This window comes from Anolis sagrei, chromosome 2 (assembly GCF_037176765.1).
Source record: "Anolis sagrei isolate rAnoSag1 chromosome 2, rAnoSag1.mat, whole genome shotgun sequence".
NCBI lineage: Eukaryota > Metazoa > Chordata > Lepidosauria > Squamata > Dactyloidae > Anolis > Anolis sagrei.
Genome location: NC_090022.1, coordinates 221,051,530 through 221,075,264, shown reverse-complemented (window position 1 = coordinate 221,075,264; position 23,735 = coordinate 221,051,530). Strand labels below are relative to the sequence as shown.

General features: G+C 39.6%; 1 protein-coding gene across 3 annotated transcripts in view; it reads left to right on the top strand.

Annotated features, from left to right (window-relative positions):
• Nucleotides 1-23,379, top strand: part of DMRT1 (doublesex and mab-3 related transcription factor 1) — a 68,906-nt gene extending 45,527 nt beyond the window's left edge. For all 3 annotated transcript variants that reach the window (XM_060762256.2, XM_060762257.2, XM_067464422.1), the window contains one exon: nucleotides 23,143-23,379. In XM_060762256.2, coding sequence (XP_060618239.2) covers nucleotides 23,143-23,297 — 155 coding nt within the window. In that variant the 3' untranslated portion in view covers nucleotides 23,298-23,379. The remainder of the gene's footprint in view (nucleotides 1-23,142) is intronic.
• Nucleotides 23,380-23,735: the final 356 nt, after the last annotated feature.

Sequence of the window (23,735 nt, the reverse complement as noted above, 5' to 3'; positions counted from 1 at the left end):
TCTGTTTCAGACTTTTTGCTCTGTATTTGTAACCCAGTTCTGTATCAGCAAAACTTATACAGATGGAATGTGACATTTTCTGGGCCATTTTCCTCTGTGTGTTTCCCTGGGTCATTATTTGCTTGCAGCGCCTTCCGAACTCTGCCTCCTGCTTCATACCTGAGATACCAGTCATGCAGCTACCTCTCACTGTGAAATAGTGTTGAGTTGGAGCTCCCTAATTATCTAGGTTTCCCCCTCTCTCTTTGCTGTCAAATCAGTTCAGCATCTCTGTCAACTGAAGGGAATATACAAAGTGGAGAGGCTAAAAAGCCCTTGGATCCCTGGCATTTGTAGATGGAGAGGTTGTTGATTCAAGATAACCAAGCGGAATTAATCTTCAGTGTTCCTGATGACGTAAAGAATCAGAAAGTGAAAGAAGATGAAAGGCTGTTTGTCTCGGGATAATTAATGTCCTAAGTGGTAATTGAAGTGGGCCTTGGACAGCTGTGCACCTCAAGCCGAGAGAGTTTAAGTGTAATATTCAGGGTCACTTAGTTTAGCTTTGTTACTACATAATACATTTAAATGCTCTTCCATACTTGTAGGAGAAGTGATTAAAGAGGGGTATACAAAAAGTGAATATTTTCCATCTTGTGAAATGCATATGTGTGTGAATATCAGTACAGGTTGAGTAGCCCCTTTCCAAAATGCTAGAGATCAAAAATGTTCCAGATTTCGGATTTTTTGGGATTTTGGAATACCTGCAAATATATTAAATGTTTAATATTTTTTAATTGTAATTTAATTTTAATTTTTTTGGAATTGTATGTGTTTTAAGGCATTGAATAATTGCCTCTGTGTAAACTGCTTTGAGTAGAGGAAGGCGGGGTATGAATAGAGTAAATAAATAAATATTGAGCTGTCTTGGAGATGGCATCCAAGTCTATGAAATTCATTTAGTTTTCATATATTATTTACCTTATACGTGCACATAGCCCAAAGTTAATTTTACACACAATATTTTAATAAGTTTGTACATGAAACAAAGTCTGTCTACATCAAGCCATCAGAAAGCAAAGGTGTCGCCATTTCAACCAACTTGGAGGACATTTTTGGATTCCAGAGTAAAACCCCAGAGCTTTGTAAGGTGGAGCCATGACAATTAAAAAGTGATGCCACCTTGCTATACCTGAATAGTGTTGCCCAGGTATGTACATTTTAACCATGTTGAATTTGGGCTTGTTGCCATGTAAGCCGCTCAAGTCCCTTCGGGGAGATGGAGGTGAGGTACAAAAAATAAAATAATAATAATAATAATAATAATAATAATAATTATTATTATTATTATTATTATTGTTATAGTGGAGCCCTCGGTAGCACAATAGGTTAAAGTGCTGAGCTGCTGAACTTGCTGAATGAAAGGTCGCAGGTTTGAATCTGAGGAATGACATGAGCTCCCACTGTTAGCCCCAGCTTTAGCCAACCTAGCAGTTCGAAAACATGCAACTGTGAGTAGATCAATAGGTACCGCTCCGGCGAGAAGGTAACAGCGCTCCATGAAGTTATGCTGGCCACATGACCTTGGAGGTGTCTAGGGACAACACTGGCTCTTCGGCTTAGAAATGGGAGGTGAGCACCAATCCCCAGAGTCAGACACCACTGGACTTAAAGTCAGGGGGAAACCTTTACCTTACTAGCTATTATTACAGTATCCCATTTCTGCTGTTTTCAAATAGGTTGATATATTTCCAGCAGTGCATGCATACATAACATTTATAACATGTTTGCAGATCTGGTGATTTGAGAAACTAACAGAAAGACTTTTGGTGATGTAATTTCTGAAGTTTGTTCCCATTTACATGCCTTTAACGCTGGGCTTCTGGTTACTAGTGAGTTTATTTTCCGGCACACAGCTCCTCAGAGGCAGAGCTTAGGCCAAGTACAAGTTGAATAACCTTCAGGAAAGCTGTGCTGTCCTTCTGTCGGCCGCTGTCTTTGAAAATTGCCTGCAGAGTTAGTGAGCAGGAACAGTTAAGATTTACAAACAATGATGAAGCTTGTCATGCATCTTTCACCATTCATCATCTGGGTGCCGTGGCTGGGCGGTGAAGTGTTCTTCATAAAAACCAGCTCAGTGTGAAATACACCTCGCTGCAATGTTTACTGCTCTGAAACTCGTCAGAAGCCCTTTATAGTAAATCCAGATTGCGATGTGACATTACAGTATATCATTGCACAGCGCGGTGGGGTTTACACTAGGAATGAGTGCAGTTCACACCAGATGAGATGTCGAAATTGAGTTATGTAGGAATTTGGCTGTTATATGAGGATAGCTTTTGTTTTCTCAAGACTGAAAAGTTAGCTTTATATATATTTAGGTAATATATAATGTACTTTAGTTTATGTATATATTTGGACTTGGGTGAAGTTGTCCTTGCTCATATGTATCTGTAACCATGCCAGTGCCTTTCCGTGAGCATACCTTTTCTATATGACATACAGAGTTGCCAGTGGTCTTATCAGTATAGGTAAATACGTTTTCTGGTGTGTTTTATGCTTGCAAATGTGTCCTCAATTAGCTGTTCGTTATATTTTTAATTATATTTCATCTGAAATCTCTGTTGTTTGCCATCCCATAAGAGCCACAGAGAAAACTATGTGAAGACTTCCAAGTAGTCAAATTATAATGAGCACCAGGTTATTGTGTGTTTTCCAGGCTGGATGGCCATGTTCCAGAAGCATTCTCTCCTGACGTTTCGCCTGCATCTATGGCAGGAATCCTCAGAGGTTGTGAGCACCTCCAACATTTGTGCTGCTGTAACCCCTTGGTTTTGCCATTGTAGTAAATTTTGAAACTCAGTCATGATACTATTAGATATATTCTGGGGAAAATGTGGCAATTCTTTAAAGTGGCTGCTTTATTATCTCCTGATCCAAAACACAAAATTTAAAAAAACATTGTGGAATTCTTAAATCTTCCCAATTACCAGATTTCATTTTACAAAAGGTAGTTTAAAAACAAATTGAGGAGTATATGCTTTCTCTATCAGTCCTTTCCCAATATGGAATATAATACGTTAGAAAGTCTTTCCAGCAAGACTTTTGTTGTATAATTGCTTTGCCTTGTTATTGGAATTTTAAATTGGGGAAGGGGTTAGATGACATAATCTCCCATTATTCCTCCCATGTTTTCCCATGGATTTTCCACCTTTTTCCTTATACAATCCAAAAATCTGGATTCTTTGCACTGGTAGTTCTAGGAACTCCTTGCCTGAAAATATCCTTCTCTATGAAATTTTGCTTAGGAGCTTTGAATATCATTATTTAAGTGTATCTGTTCAGTAGCTTTTTTGCGATTATTCATTTTATGGGCATTTGTTTAGAATGGTCAAAGATTAAAATTGCACTTTAGCTGGATCTACGCTGCCATACAATTCAGCACGGAACTGCATTATATGGTCAGTGTAGACTAGGCATGGGCAAACTTCGGCCCTCCAGGTGTTTTGGACTTCAACTCCTACAATTCCTAACAGCCGGTAGACTGTTAGGAATTGTGGGAGTTGGAGTCCAAAACACCTAGAGAAGGCCAAAGCTTTTGTGATTTGCAGAGTCCAGCCGTTGAGGTGAGCCAAAGCAGATGTTATTTCACAAGTTGATAAAATCAAACTTTTTGTAATCATTAGAAATGAGAGTAGCACATTTCACATTATATTCATTTAACACAAGCCAACAAGTATTTTTCATCAGATATAATTTTAGGAATTAAATAATGTTTTGTGCTGAATTTACATCTGTGTTTACTTTTCCTCTATCACGTGTAGTTTTTGCAACGAGGCTAATTGAATAATGAATGCATTCACGCACTGATATCAATGGAATCAGATGAACTACATGCCAACAAATATTTTTCATCAGATAAAATTTTAGGTCATTCTTATAGAGTTTTTGTGCTGAATTTACATCTGTGTTTATGTTTTTCTCTATCACGTGCAGTTTTTGCGATGAGGCTAATTGAAAAATTAATACATTAACACACTGATATCAATTAGATTCTGTTAATATAAGTGTGTAAATGCATTATTCGATTAGCCTCATCGCAAAAACTACATGTGATAGAGAGAAAAAATAAACAGATCTGAATTCAGTGCAAAAAAACTATAAGAATGACCTAAAATTATATTTGATGAAAAATACTTGTTGGTTTGTGTTTCCTTTTTAGACCCAGATACATACATAGTCCACCATTTCCCCTTCCTCATATCACTAGCAACTTAGCTGATATTCACTTCCATCTCTTCAGGTCCAATAGGATGGCAACAGGGAATCATTGCTGTCACTGTTGGCCTCCCTACTTACTCCCTCTTTCTACGTTGACTGGAAGTGTGGGAAGTGTTAGCTAGAATAAGGAGCAAATTGCTGTCATTGCCACTATTGTCCAGCAGGCAAACAGGTAAAGTGTTTGGATTCCTCAGTTGCTGTGAGTTTTCCGGGCTGTATGGCCAGAAAGCATTCTCTCCTGACATTTCACCCACAGGCATCCTCAGAGGTTGTGAGGTCTGTTGGAAACTAGGCAAGTGCGGTTTATAGATCTGTGAAATATCCAAGGTGAGAGAAAGAACTCTTGTCTGTTTGAGGCAAATGTGAATATTGGAATTGGCCACCTTGATTAGCATTTAACGGCCTTGCAGTTTGGATTCCTGTTTATCTTGTCAGGCAAATGCAAGGGAGGGAGAAGAGGTATATCACCTAGCAGCTGTTCCCTTCCCTCTCTTCCCTATAAGTGGTGGAGCTCCTACTGGATGAGGGTCTGCTGCCTAAACTATTTGTCTTACATTTGGTGTAGAATTGAGAGGCATGCATGCTTTGGCAGTATGTTCCAAGGGCCATCTAATGACAGCATTTTAGGTATATTGGAATCACTGGAAGACCACAAGCTGTACATGAATCAACAGTGCAGTGTAGCAGCTAAAAGAGTCAATGAGATTCTAGGCTACAGCAATAGGAATATAGTGTCTAGATAGAGGTTTGCATAATTATTGAAGTTTCACTTTTCTCTCTACTTACTTTTGTGTGTGCGTAATTTGGGGGAATCACCATTTTTAGTAATTTAATTTAAAAGTAGCATGTCAATAACATAGTTCTGATAAGTAATTGAGAAAATGCTATTTACAGTAGACTCTCGCTTATCCAACCTTTGCTCATCCAACGTTCAGTATTATCCAACGCAGTCTGCCTCCCACCCGGAATAATGTCCAGGGTGGGAGAAAGAAAGAACCCTTGTTTGTTTTGGTGCTAAATTCATAAATACAGTAATTACTGCATAACGTTACTGTGCACTAAACTGCTTTTTCTGTTGATTTGTTGTAAAACATGACGTTTTGATGCTTAATTTGTAAAATCATAACGTAATTTGATGTTTAATAGGCTTTTCCTTAATCTCTCCTTATCATCCAACACTTTCGCTTATCCATCATTCTGCCGGCCCGTTTAAGTTGTATAAGCGAGACTCTGCTATATAATATTTTTTCTTTCATTTTAACATTAATATTATAATTTTAAAGCCATCATGTCTAAGCTGCATCCCATCAGTGTCTTCGTATTAAATCTGTGTCTACATCATTTGCTTACAACTGCCATATATTTTCGCAGAGTTCACAGCAATTAATGTACATAAATTGTTCATGAAATCACGGTTCAGAATCATAGTGTTTAAAGTATTTAAAATGTATTCAGATCTCTGACATCTAAATCATGATAGATCTGAAGAACCAATGGTTAGTTCAAATATGTCTTCCTGGAGAGAACATTCCACAGCTGAGGGGCTACTAGAAAAGGTCTAATGTGCCTTCAGCTCACCTGCAATCCATGAATTTTGTGGGGTTTTCTTAGGCAAGGAAAGCTCCAAGGTGTTTCCTTACTCTAAAACAGTGATTCTCAACCTGTGGGTCCCCAGATGTTTTGGCTTTCAGTTGTTTGGCTAACAACTCGTAAACTGGCTGGGATTTCTGGGAGTTGTAGGCCAAAACACCTGAGTGACAGACTCCGTATCTATAGGAAATCTGCCTATCTGAGGATGTGCTTTGAAAAGATGTCCATGCTCTTGCTGTGTAACACTTTAGATCACCAGTTTATTTGAAAATTCTGCTCCTGTAAGCTATGCAAAATGTGGTTGTTAAAATAAATGTAAACTGGGTTTGGTGGAGAAAGGAAATAATTAGTTACTAAGGACTCCATCACACTAGAGAAAAAATCCACTTTCAATCTGGTTTATGCCTCCTGCAGGATTCTGGAGTTTGTAGTTTAGGGAGGAGCCTTTAACAGCCCCACTACACTACAAATTCCAGAATTCTGCAAGAGGCAGAAACCAGATTTTAAGTGGATTTTTTCTCTAGTGTGATGAAGTAGTAGGAAGCCAAATTCATGCTTTTGCTTTCTTCCCTCCCCAAATTAAAATGTCACTTGATTACAAAGATTCTGATTGAGGAAGCACCTTAAAAGAAGGGTGAAAGGGAAAGAATGATGAGGAAACCTGACTCAGAAGATAAGGAAGCCTTGCTTGTTGATTATAGTGCTTACAGCATCCCAGAGTTGTCAATCACCCCATAATGTTTCTAGAAGTGAAAAGTCAATGTGTTGTTGTTTAATTTGACATGACACTTGAGCTGCAGAAAAGCATAATCGCTGCAGGGGACAGTTAAGTAACTGTGCTCCATGTCAGCCTGTCTCGCTCCGACTACTGCACTAAACGCTTTGTTGATGAGCGATAGATTTGGTTAAATACCAGGATAATTGCTAGCTATAGCACCCAGCACTCTTGTAATGCCTTGTACTACATCAGTACTAGCTCTCGCCTCAGGCTGTTGGAGGCTTAGCCACTAAAGAGGGCACTTATGTTCAATTACATTATTCTCTTTTTCCTTTTTGAGAAAGCAATTGTTGCTGAGCCAAATGAGCGATAATAAATTATATTTCCACCCCAACCCCCAAGACTTAGGAAATAGATCAGGCATACAAATGCTAAAGCTGTTATATTCTAAGGTCATGAGTGACGTGTCTGTGTGTTTATATGCACACACACATACATGTCTTCCTTTCATAACAGAAATAAAACATGTATAGCAGAAATATCCCAGCCTAACTGAAACAGAGGTTCTCAATTTTGAAAACACGCACACTTTTAAGATCTTTACAACTAGCTTGTGGAAGTCGTATAAAAGTCAAATACTTAATTCTTCATGCTCTAGTTTAGAGAATTTGTTCGGTTTAGTTTGATGGTGGTGGGAGGAAGGTTGGGTGACATTTATAGGCTTGGAAAAAATTGGGGGGAGGGAATTGTTCCCCAAATCCCCCAACTAGAATGAGATTCAGGGAGCTGTAACTTGGAAAAGTTAATCCCGAATTCTAAGGGAAAGTGTATTCATGCCCTTGATGTACATAACTACATATGAATTTGGCAACAATATTCTATGTCCTCTTAATGAAACATGTCTCACAAATGATTATGAATGTCCTTATTTAAGCTAAATTATTTGAGCTGGCTTAGTATGTTTCAGTGCTCTTATTAATGTTCTCTATTGTCGCAGTGTTCTCTGGAAGAAAGGAGAGGAGACACAAATCAGGCATTAACTCCTGTGTACTAAAGTACTGAGAAGCACATTGTGTCTCACCGAAATCCAGCTTTTAGAGATGCTTCTGAAGTGGTACAGAGTGTGCTTTCCCATTACTGGCAATGGAAGATTTTACAGTAAAGTTTCCTTGTGGCCAAATGGAAAAACACAATCCTGGTAAAGCAGTGGTTCCCAAGTTTTTTTTGACCAGGGGCCACTTTAACCAAGGACCACTCTCCAACATTAGTACCAAAAGGGTTATGAATCAGTTTTTTGTAAACTTTAGATTCAGTTTGGGTATTTGGGTTGCTGATTCAGAAAATTGCATTGGAAAGACCACATCCGCTCTAGTTTCTGATACAGAACATATGTCATCCAGTAGTCACCACCTGTTCGTCCACAGAAAACCATACTTAATAAACCTCGGCACTATAAGAGGGTTTCGCAAGACTAGTCGCTCTCGTTACAATGGTGTAGTAATGGTGAGGTCGTGAACCCTATTTATTTATTTACTTACTTATTTGTTTACTTCATTTATACTTTGCCTTTCTCTCCCCTAAGGGACTCAAGGCGGTTTATAACTCCAGCACAATTCATTTTCGTTTTTGCAGACCACTGGTGGTCCACGGACCACAGGCTGGGAACCACTGTGGTAAAGGTTCATGCAACCAACCAATTCCTTCCTAGAACCATCGCATCAAAACTTTTTGAGGTCTCTAGAATGCCTTCTAATGGAAGCAAACTATAGTAATGTAGAAATGTTGATATAAGCAACAGAGAAACAAGTCTATGGTTTCTGGTCACATATGAATAAGCAGTATCCCATAACACACATGACACACAATGCACCATGTGTGTTATAGGATACTGTTAGTTCACAAAATTAACAGGTTATCGGATGAAATAGTGGCTGGCATAAGAAATGCAAGTGGTTCAGTGTGCACATGTCAAAGTGGGTAATCGTAGAATTTTACATTCCATCATATCTTGTGGTCCACTTTCTGTAGATTCATAGTGATGCTTTTGGGGAATAGGGGTTGTCCTCATGTGACAACCATACATTAGGACAGGTGCTGGTGGATGATGGGTATTCCTTTTCTCAAATACCCAAGGAAACTTAATTGGTTTTGTACCTATATGCCCAGAGATGGGAGTGATGAATGTAAAATGCAGATACCTGAAACACCACAAGGTAAAACCCAAAGGATCAGCACCAAATGACTCTCTATTACATTTTCCTTCTCTGTTCGTTTTTGTGAGAATAAGGGATGTCAGGTCCTGGCTGGAAGTCTTTTATTTTATAAGAACTCTGTTGCATGAGAACTTTTTCAGGTACCGCATATTTGGCAACTTGCTACACTAATCCCTCTGCTAAAAGAAATCCCCTTTCAGGGCAAGAATGGTTATACTTGTTAGAAGTAGATTCATAGGGTATTGGCCTCTTCTGTGTGCTTTAAATGGATGTATGTTTGTATCTATTGTTACATTTTTGATGTTGCATTTTAACACTGTTGTGACCCACCTTGAGTCTTGGTGAGAAGTGTATAAATACCATATGTACTCGAGTATAAGCCAACCCAAATATAAGACAAGGCACCTAATTTTACCACAAAAACTGGGAATACTTATTGATCTGAGTATAAGCCGAGGGTGGGAAATGCAGCAACTACTGGTAAATTTCAAAATAAAAACAGATACCAATAAAATTGCAGTAATTTGGGCATCAGTAGGTTAAATGTTTTTGAATATTTACGTAAAACTGTAATTTAAGATAAGACTGTCCAATTCTGATTAAATCATTATTCTAACCTACAGTGTAAATGTGCTTATGTATCCTAACAATAATCACCATAGTTTATTATAATTATACATTTTGGGGGGAATGCTGTGTGTATATGAATAAGGAAAAGTGGGAATGTTTAGTGCTGAGAGAGGAGGAGAGGAAGGCATGCGCTGCACCAAGAGAGGAGGAGAGGAAGGAGAGCTGGGTTGCTTTGTGGAGAGATGAGGGTCCTGGCAGGATGTTGTGGGGCTGAAAGAAGTCCTTCTTTCAGCCCCACGCCTTCCCACCAGGACCCTCACCCGAGAACAAGCCGAGGAGAGCTTTTTCATCCTAAAAAAGGGCTGAAAAACAAGGCTTATACTTGAGTATATACATAATAAAAAGTATTATTTTCTAGAAAAGATGAAAGACAGGTTCCTTTAACATTCAGTCTTCTTTAGCAGAGTTCACAAGTGGAAGCACCGAATCTTTTGAATATCTCTGAAATTAATTTTAGCATAGTAAGGCAGTATGAAAATCTAATAGCTAATTTCTTTCTGAATTACATCTAAAGGTGCATTCAGACATATATATATACATGCAACATCTAAGTCCTGGCTTTTTGTTTTTCTGGTCATGTGGTGTGGTTGTTGCTTAGATGTATCCCAAAAGTGGGGTCACTGAGCAAAAGAAACGACATGTATGGAGTAGGGGTATACTAGCAGACTTGGGGCCTGGGACTAAGTAAGAGCTTGGAAAAGTTACTTTTTGGAGGGATTATCATGATCTTAGAAAAATTGCTTGTTTAGCCAGTGACTATGCTCGCTGGGAATTCTGGGAGTCATAATTCAAAACAGTAACTCGTTTAACCTCTGGAATAACTCCATGGAACATAATGGAACTAATGTTCTGATTTTGTTAATCTGTCATGTTTGCTTTTTTTTAAATAAAGGACACTGGAATGATATTTGTAACAATGATGATACTTCAGGGAATTGTGTGTCGAGGTGGAAAGAGTTTTCAGTTTGTCTTTGCTAATGTTTTTCTGTTTGTTTAATTCTGTCACTTAGAACAACTAAGCCTTCTGGCTGCCTACAACTGCAGGCATGACCTGGGAAGGAACAACATAATCCCTGGTGGAACAAATTGAATAAATCCCTCTTTTCATACCTCTTGTCTCGTTCTGAATGGCAAGAGAGAAATGGGGCAGGAAAGTCAGCCAAAGGGAATCAGCCAAGTTGAGGGCATTTTAGAACATCTTAATCTTTTTAATGTGTTACTAAGAAGAGCAGGAGGTCAGCTGTAGCAGGATCTTCTGCAGTAAAATAGTAGATGTGGAGAACTTACAGAGCTACATGTTAACATAAACATTTGGATTATTGCTTTTTTTTCCCCTCAACAATTCTGTGTTCAGTGATTCCTCCTAAATGGTACATACAGAAAGATGTCTATCTGTCTTCATGCTACTAGATTCTGTGATTTGGCACATCAGAGGCAAGCAGTATATTCTAGGCTGTGAGCTCATTTAGAGAAAAAAATATCAGACTGGATCTATTAGGAAACAGCCTCTCTCAGATAGAATCCACTATTTCCGGTGTCTAGACTACAGTCCAGACAGTATTCCCACAGTTTGCCGGGCTAAATAAGTCTGGTAAACTGTGGGAATACCCTCTCTCCAAGCCCCCAGACCCCTTAGAAAAGTAATAAAAACTTACCCGTCCATTACAAACCATGGCCGGCTCTCCCGGTGCATAGAAATAACGCACTAGGAAAGGGGGGGGGGAATCCACCCCCTTTACTGGCGCGTCATTTTTACGTGCTAGGAGAGCCAGCCGAGGCTTGTAATGAACGACAGGTAAGTTTTTATTACTTTTCTAAGGGGTCTGGGGGCTTGCGGGGGGGAGGGCCTCCACATGTTTTCCTTGGCTAGTCTCAAGAGAACATCTGGACAGCCACCCCAGAAAGAGCACGCTTTCTGGGGTGGGTGCGGACAGGCCCCCAGGAAAATCCACATTCTTTAAACATGGATTCTCCTGGGATAAAGGCCTGTCTGGATCCAGCCTAGGTTACGTTTAATAAAGCCAAGATGCATCAAGTTCTAAACTAAATAACTTTTATTAGCTTTTGGGATGTACATACACTTGAAATGCCTACATCCTAACTGTAGAATTAGTGTGATTTCCATTGCACTAAGCCAATTCTACCATATAGATGCACCCTAAGTAATGGAAAAAAAAGATTTCAAAAAATGTTCTAGTGAACCTAATTTTGAACTTACCACCATGAAGCTGAGGGACTAAAAAGAAAAGAGAGAAGTGGGGTTTTTTGTATGACCACGTAGTCTAGTTCAGGGTTTCTCAAACTGCTCCTCCATGTGTTTTGGACTTTACCTCCCACAATTCCTAACAACTGGTAAGGTGACTGGGATTTCTGGGAGCTAGTCCAAAATACCTGAAAGCGCACCTTTTGAGAAACACTGCCCTAGTTGTTTAGATACAGAAAGATCATGTATTTATAACCATACACTGAGTCAGATAGGTGAACAAATGAAGAAATTCAAACTAATTCTCAGGATCAGTATAGACATATACTATCTAAAATTCCCAATTGTTCTAACAGTATTAGTTGGGAATCTGAGCTATTAGGCTCAAAATAAACCTCGCTTGGGGTGATTCCACAAGAAAATATAGCAGAGTGCCAGAAGCAGACTTCATAACCAGCAGAAATTTATGTATGGTGAGCCAGGATAGGCTTCCGTTCAAGAGAATGGATCAGGATTGCAGAGTCACAACTTTAGGTTCCAAAAATATATGTTTATTGAAATGAAAAGATTCCCGTTCTAGATAGAAAAGGGTCTTGGAGCTAACTAGCTTACTAAGCTATCTTCTAAGGAAGGTAAAAGGATAAAAATGACAAAAGTATCCATGCAGCTACATTTTGTCTGGAGAAAGACAAAATGCCTCCTCAGTTGAAGGGAAGACAAAGGCAGAAGAAAAAAAGAGGCCAAAATGGAGAATGACCACATGGCCAAGCTCACGGCAATAAAAATACCTTTAAAGAGGAAGTTACCTCATCCCTCACAGAGATCACATTGCTACATCTTCAAAGGGGGGAGGAGATAGTGGCAAGAGAAGAAGAATAAAGAAGGAGCCCCTTCTGGGTTAAGCATGCATAGGAATGTGGAGAAGGCATCCTTCATTCTAATCCTATCTAGTCTAGCTACTCATTGAGGACTGGAGACTTGTGCAATCAGGGATGAAACCCAACAATTATGAGAGGTCAGAGAGAATGCTTAATTTTCCAATATGTGGAATGTCTTATGTACTAGACATTATGTCATCGGGACACAAATGTGTTTCTCTATAAGGAAGAAGGAGAAAAAACTTGACACCAGGCTCCCATTTTTGAGTTACCCACTTAGCTGTATAGTTCATGGGTAGTAATTTGTCTGTAAGTATAGTTCTCTCTTGGTCTGGACAATCATTATAGACACGCCTGGTTTAGTCAATTTTGAACTTTCTTTAATTGATAGGGACTTCCCCAAGTAGTTTTGGAAAGAATGGGATAACATACCCTTGGTCCTGATACACTTTATTGTGTGGTAGATCTACATTAGGTTTAGTCTGTTGTTTATGGGGCTCCTCTATAAAACTGCACATTCCTAAAGTCACACCACAAATGTTTTTATCATCTTGACCTCTTCCAGACATTTTCTTTGCACTATACCAGTGTTTTCTTTGCTTCCATTGCAACCTGACATTTCTCTCAAAAGCAGATAACTTCATTGTTACTTACTCCCAGGTGAGTAAGAATAGGATTGCTTTTACAATGTAGAAATGAAGTTTTACATCTTTATACTGAGCAAGCTGAGAGGATAGATCCCCCCTCCACGTCCCTGAATAAGAAGGTGAAAGATCTTTAATAAATGGCCTGTAGCACTTGAGAGCTTAAAGCTTTGAAAAAATTGCTTCTTATTAAGAGTCTAATGGTTTTTAAATGTAAACACAAAGAACATTTTGCCTTCCAAGCATGACTATCCTAGTGGTTTCTCACATCAGTAGAAGCCTATTACGTTTTCCAGGCCATTGACTTACAGCAGATCATTCAAGTTAGTCAGTTCTTTTTATGGTGTTCAGTCCATTGATGACTTTATTTCGGAGGCTATATATTATTTTTTCTTTGTATATTTTTTCAGCACGATACTAGCTAAATTGCTTTCGTCTAGATAAAAATACTCACATTTATACCATTTTAAGACTTAGACAACAGTATTATAAGTACTTGACCAAGTAGTATGTTCTTGGGAAACCCATCATTATATTTGAGTTCATGGTAAAGGGTGGCTGCATGGCGTGGGGCAGTGCCTATTTAGTACAGTTCCTTATGAAGTGAGAGAAAATAATTTCCTTGTTGAGTAGAAAGGTGTGTTTTCACAGAGTTGTGTTTCAGGTGATCTTGGAGAGCCCTGCTCCAGGTCTCTAATTTTTCAATCTATTACTATTGAGAATTGGAGTTTCCCAGTATGAACCATTTGGGGAAAATATGAAAATGAAAATGTTAGGAATAAGACTTTTTTTTTAAGCAAAGTACCAATCATACCTTGTTGTTTCCCTGAACTGATACTGACTCAAAATAAACAAGATCAATAGCTTTCAATTACAAATTTAGGGGGGGGGGGAGCACAAATTTCTTTTACATTTACATATGCAAGATTAGGTAGGGTAATGACTTAATTCTTGGTGATAGAGAAAGGAAGCATGGCTGACGGCGAGGAAAGGTTAGAATTCTTTATAGAGATTGAGAAGGGGAAAGTTTACATATGACGGAAGACGCCAGTAACTTCCCTGGATCAAATGGTCTCGCTACTTGGAGACACAAAAGGTATTTATGACCATGCATTTCGGTGGAGAAGAAAGGCAAAATGTTTCACATGTAAGGAAATTCTGTCCTATGTAAACCCCAGTTACTGAGTGTTTACAATTCCAGGTGTTCTTTATGCATCTTCAAAGACTTAAATACTTGTAGTTTCCATAAGGTTCTTGGCTTTGTTTTGTGTTTGCTTGTATATTTTGATGTCCATCATTTCCAGAGAAGCCATTGTTGAATAGTCCGAATTCTTGTCTACTGATGTATTTCAAGGGTGAAGCTGCTGTGGCCTTACCATTCAACAGATCCATTCAACTCTTAGAATTGACCAAAAATATTTCATTAGCCTTAACCCTTAGAACTAAAGCTGATGCATACCATCCTATGGAATTTTCTGAATCAGAGCCCCAAATAACCCCAGAAACAGGTCTAAAAACCAATACACCCAAGAAAAAAATTAGGGGAGGGGGCTCTCTTGTCATTGTATTACATGATGAAAGTTTAGGAGGAATGCGTGAGCTTTTGTTGGTGCTCTACACTCCTGTAACTATACAGTTAAAACAGTATTTCAGACTTTTGGATTGTCTTGTGTTGGGTTTATTTTCAAACAACTATTTCTAGAAAGATGTGTTGGACTAGGTTAATCCTTCCCCCAGAAGTTTGGATGCATTACTTCTTGACTAATGCCATTAAGTTATACTATTGAGAAATTATGCTATGGTGGCTCCCAACAGGATGATTAAGCTGGATTTTCTGGTCACATGTAGTTGCTGAGATACAGCCCCACAATGGCGACAGAGCAAATGGGGAAAGTTTTAGAGACAGCGTATATAGGGTAGAAGCATGTAAGAAACCTTTACTGTCTGAGGGTGGTTCCAGACAAGCCATTATCTCAGGTGAATCTGTGTTTAAAAAACACGAATTTTCCTGGGGGCCTGTTCACACATACCCCAAAAAGCACACGCTTTCTGGGGTGGGTGTCCAGACATTCTCTTAGGATTACCCGGGAGAACGTCTGGAGGCCCTCCCCCGAAGCCCCCAGACCCCTTTGAAAAGTAATGAAAACTTACCCAGCCTCCATTACATGATTCGAGCAGCTGTCCCAGCGCATAGAAATGACGGAGACACCAGAAGTAGTGGATTTATCCCATGCCTTCCAAGAAGGCGCAGAATAAATCTACAATCAAATTAATTCACCACAAACCCGGGTTTTCCTGTGTCTGGACAGCCCCTCCTTTATTACTGTAGATACCACAATAAAGGTACTGTCTGGACGGGCCCTAAAACCCTATTCCTCTAATAAAGAGAATGCTTAATTGAGCAGCATTTTCCAACAAACTTGGACTTAGAAGGGCAGCTTTGAAGGAACTATACAAAGATATTTAATTGAATAATGACATTAGTATTGTCGATCCCATCATATCTTCTATATATGGAGAGTGAAGAAATGTGGCTCTGAGGAAGAGTTCTGCAGACATCGCAGACATAAACAAATGGTCCCTAGAGCAAACCAAGCCTAGCAGCCAACATGACTGAATGGAGACTGTCATACTTTGGAGATAACATGAGAAGATATTTGTCACTGGAAAATACAGTAATGCTTGGGAAGGTAGAAGGTGATAGGAAAAGAAGACAACATTATAAATAGTTTGACTCGATCAAAGAGGCCACAGCCCTGAGTCTGCAAGATCTGTTGATGATAGGGCAACTTGGAGATCTCTCATTTGTAGAATCAGCATAGGTCGAAGTTGACTTGACAGCAGTTAACAACAACAACACCATAGCTTTACAGTGACGGGTGCCATCCCACTGCTTTAATCAATGAAGTCAAGGGGAGGTGAATTGCTCTGCCATCGCTTCTTAAACGATCCAAGTCTAGCACAGTTCTAAACACTCAGAAGGGAATAGGTGCTGACAGTTCACACATTAAGACCTCAAGAAGCCTCTCCCGTGATTTAGATTTCTACAAATGACTCATAGCACACTTGCCTACTGATGCATTTTGCTAATTACATCATAGATTTCCTCACTGATGAATACATGGTGAATTAACACAGGAGCATTAATGTTACCCTTTCACTGTTATGGTTGTACAAGAAGCTGCGGCAGCTGCTGGCAGTTAGTTACACAAACATTAGTCTTAACGATTGGCCATTTGGATTTGGTGACAAACGGCAGTCCAGTAGAAATCTGAGCCTCAAACCAATCAGGAAGTTAATGAGGAGAGAAATTACCAGTGCAGCTTCTCCTTAATTACATTCACACTTGGTGGGAAGGGAGTGCTGGGGGTGGATCTTGACTCATCAAAGGTGGACAAGGTCAGGGACCCTTTTGCTTTGTATTTTGTATCTAGTGAAGAGGGAAGTGTTGCAAATATCCCTCACACTATATTAGTTTTTAAAGTATTTAATACTTCATTTGGATCTTGTGCTCTTCCTTTTTCTAGAGTCTCATTCGTTTTGTTATCACTTTGTTCCTTCATGCTCTTTCATCACTTGCAGCCCTGTTAGGTAAAGGTAAAGATTTTCCTCTGACATTCAGTCCAGTCGTGTCCGACTCTGGGGGTTGGTGCTCATCTCCATTTCTAAGCTGAAGAGCCGGTGTTGTCTGTAGACACCTCCAAATTCATGTGGCTGGCATGACTGCATGGAGTGCCGTTACCTTCCCACCACAGCAGTACCTAGATCTACTCAAATTTGCATGTTTTTGAACTGCTAGGTTGGCAGAAGCTGGGGCTAACAGCGGGAGCTCAGGCCGCTCCCTGGGTTCAAAGCTGCAATCTTTCGGTCAATTAGTTCAGCAGCTCAGCAGTTTAACCCACTGCGCCACTGGGGGCTCCGGAGCCCTGTTAACATAACACTTTTAATAGTCTGGGCCACTCAGACTCCAGTGGTTGCCTTTATTCATCTCTCTTCCCACTTATCTCCAGTGTGGTTCTGCCAAAGGTGATTCATTCTACCACATGGCAGATCCAGCCCTTGACTCCTAGGATTGGAACATCCAAGGTTGGCACAAAACAACCAGACTTTGTATAACAAGAGTTGCACATGTGAAACTACACTACAGTTCTAGGACGCATCATTTAAAGTCCTCACTCCTTGGCCATTCAATGACTGGTGGAGGGATGAAGAAGCACCTAGTTATGTCCTCAAAGCCAGACATATTACTAAAATGCCAACAGTTGCCTTCATCTGTCTCTCTTCCCATCATCCCCAGCATGTACAATCAAAGGTAAGAGTCTTCCAGCTACATGATAGGTCCAGCTCTGGACTTCCTTAGGATTACCATATGAGTTGAAATTTCCCAGGTTGACACACAAAGCTGAGATCTTGTATAGATCCAGGATCCCCTCATGCTTACTCAAGACCCATAAAATACAATGGCATGATAAAATGGTTTCCCTTATACAATGGTGAACAACTCAAAACATGTTCTGGAGAGAGTCTGAGGATCTGTGAAAAGATGGGAAGACTACAGTCAGGTGAATCAAAAGCTAGATTTGCTTTTAGATACTTTCCTTAGGACAGAGATGTCAAACTTGTGGCCCTCCAGATGTTTTGGGTCTCCAACACCTAGAAACCCTAGTCAGCTGAAGTCCAAAACTCCTGAAGGGCCACAAGTTTGACACAAGTCCGAAATGACTTGAAGGCACACAACTACAAGTCCACTCCCTTAGCGCTTTTCAGATTTCCCTCCATAGAACATGGCAAGATTACCAAGATCACATTTGGTGGCCTCACTCACTTATATGACACAGTGTGAAAGTGGTTTCTTGTATGCCTGCAGACATACAAAGTCACGTATAGAGTCCATGCGCATTTCTGAAGATGGGTGTTCTTTGACTCATTCTCATTACATTTAATATGTATTTTAAGTGAAGACCAGTAGGAAATTTAGCTGTTGAATAATTGTTAGATTTGTCTTGATTGTCACAGTTAGACCTGTCCGATTTTTTTCAAGTTGTGACACTGATTTTTTTTTCCTGAAATGTACTGCCCTAAGTTTCTTTTGTTCCTTGTGCAATTTTCTGTTGTTGTTAGCATATTCTGTAACATGCTTTACAAAATGGGCAAATCTTTAAACGATTTTTAACTTACAACAATATAAGTTGGCACAGGGAACCAAAGAAACTTAGAACACTATATTTCATAAGCCAAAACATGTTTTTGGGAGCCCCTGGTGGCGCAGCAGGTTAAACCACTGAGCTGCTAAACTTGCTGACTGAAAGATCAGTGGTTCAAATCCGGGGAAGAGGGTGAGCTCCTACTGTTAGCCCCAGCCTCTGACAACCTAGCAGTTCAAAAACATGCAAATGTAAGTAGATCAATAGGTACTCCTTTGGCAGGAAGGTAACAGCACGCCGTGCAGTCATGCCAACCACATGACCTTGGAGGTGTCTACGGACAACGCCGGCTCTTCAGCTTAGAAATTGAAATGAGTGCCAAACCTCAGAGTCAGACACAACTAGACTTAATGTCAAGGGAAAACGTGATCTTTTTAACATACTTTACAGTAACATGTCCTTTGAAATTTAAAGAGAAAGCTCAACATAATCTAAAAAATGGAATAAAAACATCTTTCTGAGACTTAAGCATACAATTATTAATTTTTATAGTAGTTGGAGTGTTCACATTAATTTGTCACTACATGTGCTATTTAAACATGTCTCGTAGCAAAAACAGCAGACAAGGATATTTTCTTTTGTTTTGCACAATGTACAATTGATTCATTGTTCCTTTCTCAACTTGAAGGAAGGTGTGGGGAGTTACAAAGCAAATGTCAGATACTTTTCCACTGTCTGACATTCAATACTAACTTTGAGGCCATAGGAAGGTTCATTAGGTGTGGCTTTTCTTATTCTTGAGAGGCAGTGATGGCACAGACTAATCTAGTGCATTTCTTCTTGTCATGCAACAGTTACCACCTGGTTGGAAATGGTTCAGGCCACCTGCTGGAAATGCATATGCCCAGCCACCCCTACTATCAAAAGACTCAAAATGGATATAATGTTTTTCTTCGTCTCTCTCCCAGATCCCTTATGTGTCATGTCTTAAATCTAGGTTAAATTTAGGTTGTAAATGGTGGACAGAGATTGTTATTCTACTAATCTTCAGAAACAGCTCTGAGTGTCTTTTTGCTAGAAAAAAGTGTGACTATGCTTGTAGTGTTGTCGACGGCTTTCATGGTCAGAATCACTGGGTTGCTGTGAGTTTTCCGGGCTATGATTGTAGTGATGCTAGTAGTAATAGTAAGATAAGGTGGAAGAGGTAGCTCAGCCTTTTCTGGGGATAAGGATAGATTGATTGTCGTGGAAGGCAAAATGTAGGATGATGCACAGTACCCCTGTATCCACCCAGTAGGGATACATTCTTAGTAGGCATGGGCAATCCATGGTTCTGAATGTTCTAAAATACTTACAAAACTAGGGGGTGCTGGTGCTTTGCTTCTAAAGTGTTGCTAAAGTTCTGGTGCTGAAAATTTCAGAACTCTAGCAAAACTTTCAAAATTTCGTTATAGATGGCAGCTCTTAATTGGTTCTGTCACAAAAATCATTATTAAAGTAATAATGAAATTTTGAAAATTTTGTTAGAGTTCTAAAATTTTCACCATCAGAATTTTAGCAACACTTTAGAAACAAAGCACCAGCGCCCTCTAGTTTTGTAAGTACTTTAGAAGCATTTAGAACCATGGATTGCCCATGCCTAATTCCTAGACACACTCAACCACAAACCCTACACTTATACTTAGCCTGAAAGCATATCATGGTCATAGAGAGGCCCATATTTTGGGGGGGAGCGGGGCATATTTTCTGAGTGAAATTGTAGATATCAAATCCAAGGGAGTAGTATTGTGCTATATTTCCACTTGTGCTAATATTACAGTGGAAGGAGGAACTTGTATGCTAATTTTGAATGAATTATTCTCTGTATTATGTAATTCTGTTGTTGTCCAGATGTCACTGTAGGTGTGCAAGAAGGGTTTTTTCAGCAGGCTTGAGGGAATTGAGTTTTGTGGAAATTAAAAAATTGACATCTGCATGATCATTGAATTTGCTCAGAGGGGCAGAAAACCTGAATGAGAGACAATGAATACAGAGTTGTGTAGAGAAAGGATAGCAAACTGATACTGCCTTGAGCCTGTTTTTGTGAGAAGGCAAAGCAGCACGTATTTGTGTTCATAGATATATACATGTATATGTGTTTGTTTTGTGTGTGTGTTGCAGTGCCACTTGTCAGACCAGTTTATCACATAACCTTTGCAGCCAACTCCCAATATTAACGTGTTTATTTCTTGACCACATGTGGCGTGGCATCTCCAGTGACCAAACCAAGTTTTCTAGAAGCATTGCTGAGGAAGATAGAAACTAGACTTGCCATGAGCTTTTCCTTCTACTTTGGAAATACTTTGGTAGACTTTAGAACTATTTGCTCATGTTCCAGGCTGGCAGAGGAAAATGGCATTTATATGTACTTGCTCAACATTTTGTTCTTGGGAGCAAATGTTTGTCACGGTTATTTTCACAGTTATTTCCAAAGTGAACATTAATAATAATAATAATAATAATAATAATAATAATAATAATAATAATTGCACTTCCATACAGCTTTTCTCACCCCAAGGGGGACTTAAAGCAGTTCCCAACATAATCAATGGCAAAATTCAGTGCCTTACACGTATAAAATAACATGTATCAAAACAGCAACAATTACAATAGATTAAAAGCATACCAATTATACAATTATAAAACAAGAGTCACATGCAATACATAAAACATTTAAGCCTTGCACAATCCCAAGGATATCTTTAACTACTTCCATATTTCCATATTTCTGTCATTTACCAAATGCCTTCTTAAATAACCTGGTCTTAAGTTGTTCCCTAAAAGTTAGGATTGAGGGGGCCAATCTGATCTCCCTGGGGAGGGGGTTCCACAGTCAAGGGGCCCCCACCAAGAAGGCTCTGTCCCTTGTCCCCGCCAGGAGGCTCATTCCAGTACCAAGCATGTCTTTAATAGGCATTCAGAAAGGTGTGTATTAAAGTACATCTTTCCTTCACCTGGGATTCTCCAGATAAGTTGGGACAACAGCTTGGGGTGGTGAGTGGTGTGGGCAATGTTGGTCTAATACAGCTGTTCTCAGCCTTCAGCCATCCAGATGTTTTGGGCTTCTGCTCCTGAAGCCCAACTCAACATTGCTAATAGGTAGGATTTCTGGGAGAACCAAATCCCAAACATCTGGAGGGGCAGAGGTTGAGAACCAGTACTCCGATACGTCTTCTGAGCTGTTGGGAGCAGGGAGAAGAGGAAAGGTTCCACCTATGTAAAACATTCATTCCCATATCTATGGACTGGGATGAAACATCAGTTTTCAAGGTACATGCTACACCAGTGGTTCCCCCAACCTTTGGTCTTCCAGAGTTGGATTATTGTGCAAATATTTAATATACAGAAGATTTCAGCCACTTGACTTAGCAATACCAAGCCATATACTTAGGTAATCTCCCTAGAAAGGCATTGCATAAAAGCAAAGTGCTTTGAAGAAAGCCAAAGATACGCACAGTGGCAGTAGGAGCAAAGGTACACAAAAATGGCACAAGTAGAGTCTGAAAGCTTTTGTGTCAACTACTGAGCACACAGTCACCCCCATCTAAAAGCATGCATGGCAATAATAACTCAGGAACACCAGAATAAGGTAACAAAAATAGCTTACTCACGAAACTTGCATGAAGGAATATCATACAGGCAAAAATCCTTGGTTGCGGGTATAAATCCAAATACAGCAAATAAAATACATGAGGCCTAAGGTGAAGAAAGAAGGCCCCACATAGCATGAAAATTACATTCCTCAGAATTTAGAGTCTGGTTCAGGTGTTTTGGACTTCAGGTGTTTTGGACTTCAACTCTCAGAAATCCCTGCCAGTTTACCAGCTATTAGGAATTCTGGGAGCTGAAGTCCAAAAACACCTAGAGATCCAAAGGTTGGGAACCTTTGTGCTACACAGTCCCTCTTTCCCAAGAAGTCAAGCAGGTGTATGAAGTCACGCAGGTACATTAACTAGAATGTACTTCAAGGGAAATACTGGTTATGCGTTTTTGGGACTTCATATAATTCGCCCTTTATATCCATGAATTCTGTATCATGGATCCAACAAACACCACTTGAAAATATATATTTAAAGTCCAAAAAGCAAACATTTATACTGCCCCATTTTATGTGAGATACAATATTTTATATATAATGGGACTTGATCGTTCACCAATTTTGGTATGGAAGCAACATCCCCGAGCCAAACGTATCTCACCTTGCAAACCATCTAGGACTCTTTAAGATCTTCTGGGGAGGCCCTTCTCTCGGTCCCTCCTCCCTCGCAGATATGGTTGGCGGGGACGATAGACAGGGTCTGCTCATTGGTGGCCCCTCGGCTGGCTGTGGAAAGCCCTTCCCATGGATATAAGATTGACCCCTCTCTCTTAACATTCCACAAAAAGGTTAAAACCTGGCTCTTCAAGCAAGCTTTTGCTAATGCAGCATAATTAGATAAATATGAAATTTGGAACAATTTGAAGATGCTATTGGATCACGATTTTAGTAAGGAGACGCCTATGACTATGTTTTTTATTTGTTTGTATGGTTTTTATCCTTTATGCTAAATGTTTAATTGAATTTTATATTTGTTTTAACTGGACTTTTATAATGTTGAGGCATCAAAATGTTGCCGGCTGTGAACCTCCTTGAGTCGCCTACGGGCTGAGAAAGGCGGTATATAAATGTGGGAAATAAATAAATACCAAGGGCTCACTAGAGATGAGTGTGCAGGCTGGCGGGGTAAGATGACTGCAGACTGTTGCTGATCTAGATCACTTAACTTGCTGTTCCCTTTTTCCCTCCCTCTACTTCTCCTTTCCTTTATTTGTTGCCTCCTCAGTATTTTCACCACCCAGTAGTCAGGATTCTGGCTTGGTTTCCCTTTCCAGCAGTTCTCCCATCAACACTGAAGGCACCAAATCTGTCTTGGATTGTGAGTCAACCTCTGATTCCGGCACCTTCCCTGTTCATCCTGTCATTGAAGATGGTGAATAAGCAACATTGAAGGAAGTCCTGCTGGCTGCCTGGAAGAAGTGCCTTCATATTCAGCTGTGTTTATTTGTTCTGTGGCGACTAACACTGATGTAAATGTTGAGAAAATGTTGAATTATTCCCTTTATGTTTGTTTGACTAACATTTACCAGCAGAAAGGTTAGTTTAAGGAACAGAGTAAACAAAAATGGGAGCTGTGACTTTTTTTTTAAGTATATTTTCCATTAAAGGGCCAGGAAATGAGATTGCTGGATGTAATCTTAGTACAAGATTTAGAACAGATAAAATTGTAATCAAAGCTAAATAAACAGATAAGGGCTCTTAAATATCCAAATCATACAGCTCCTGGAACACAAAGCGGTTTTGTTAAATCTTTTAGCTGCGTTCGAAAGCAAGATAATGTTTTATAAAATGTTCGTTGTGATTACGATTTTTAAAATT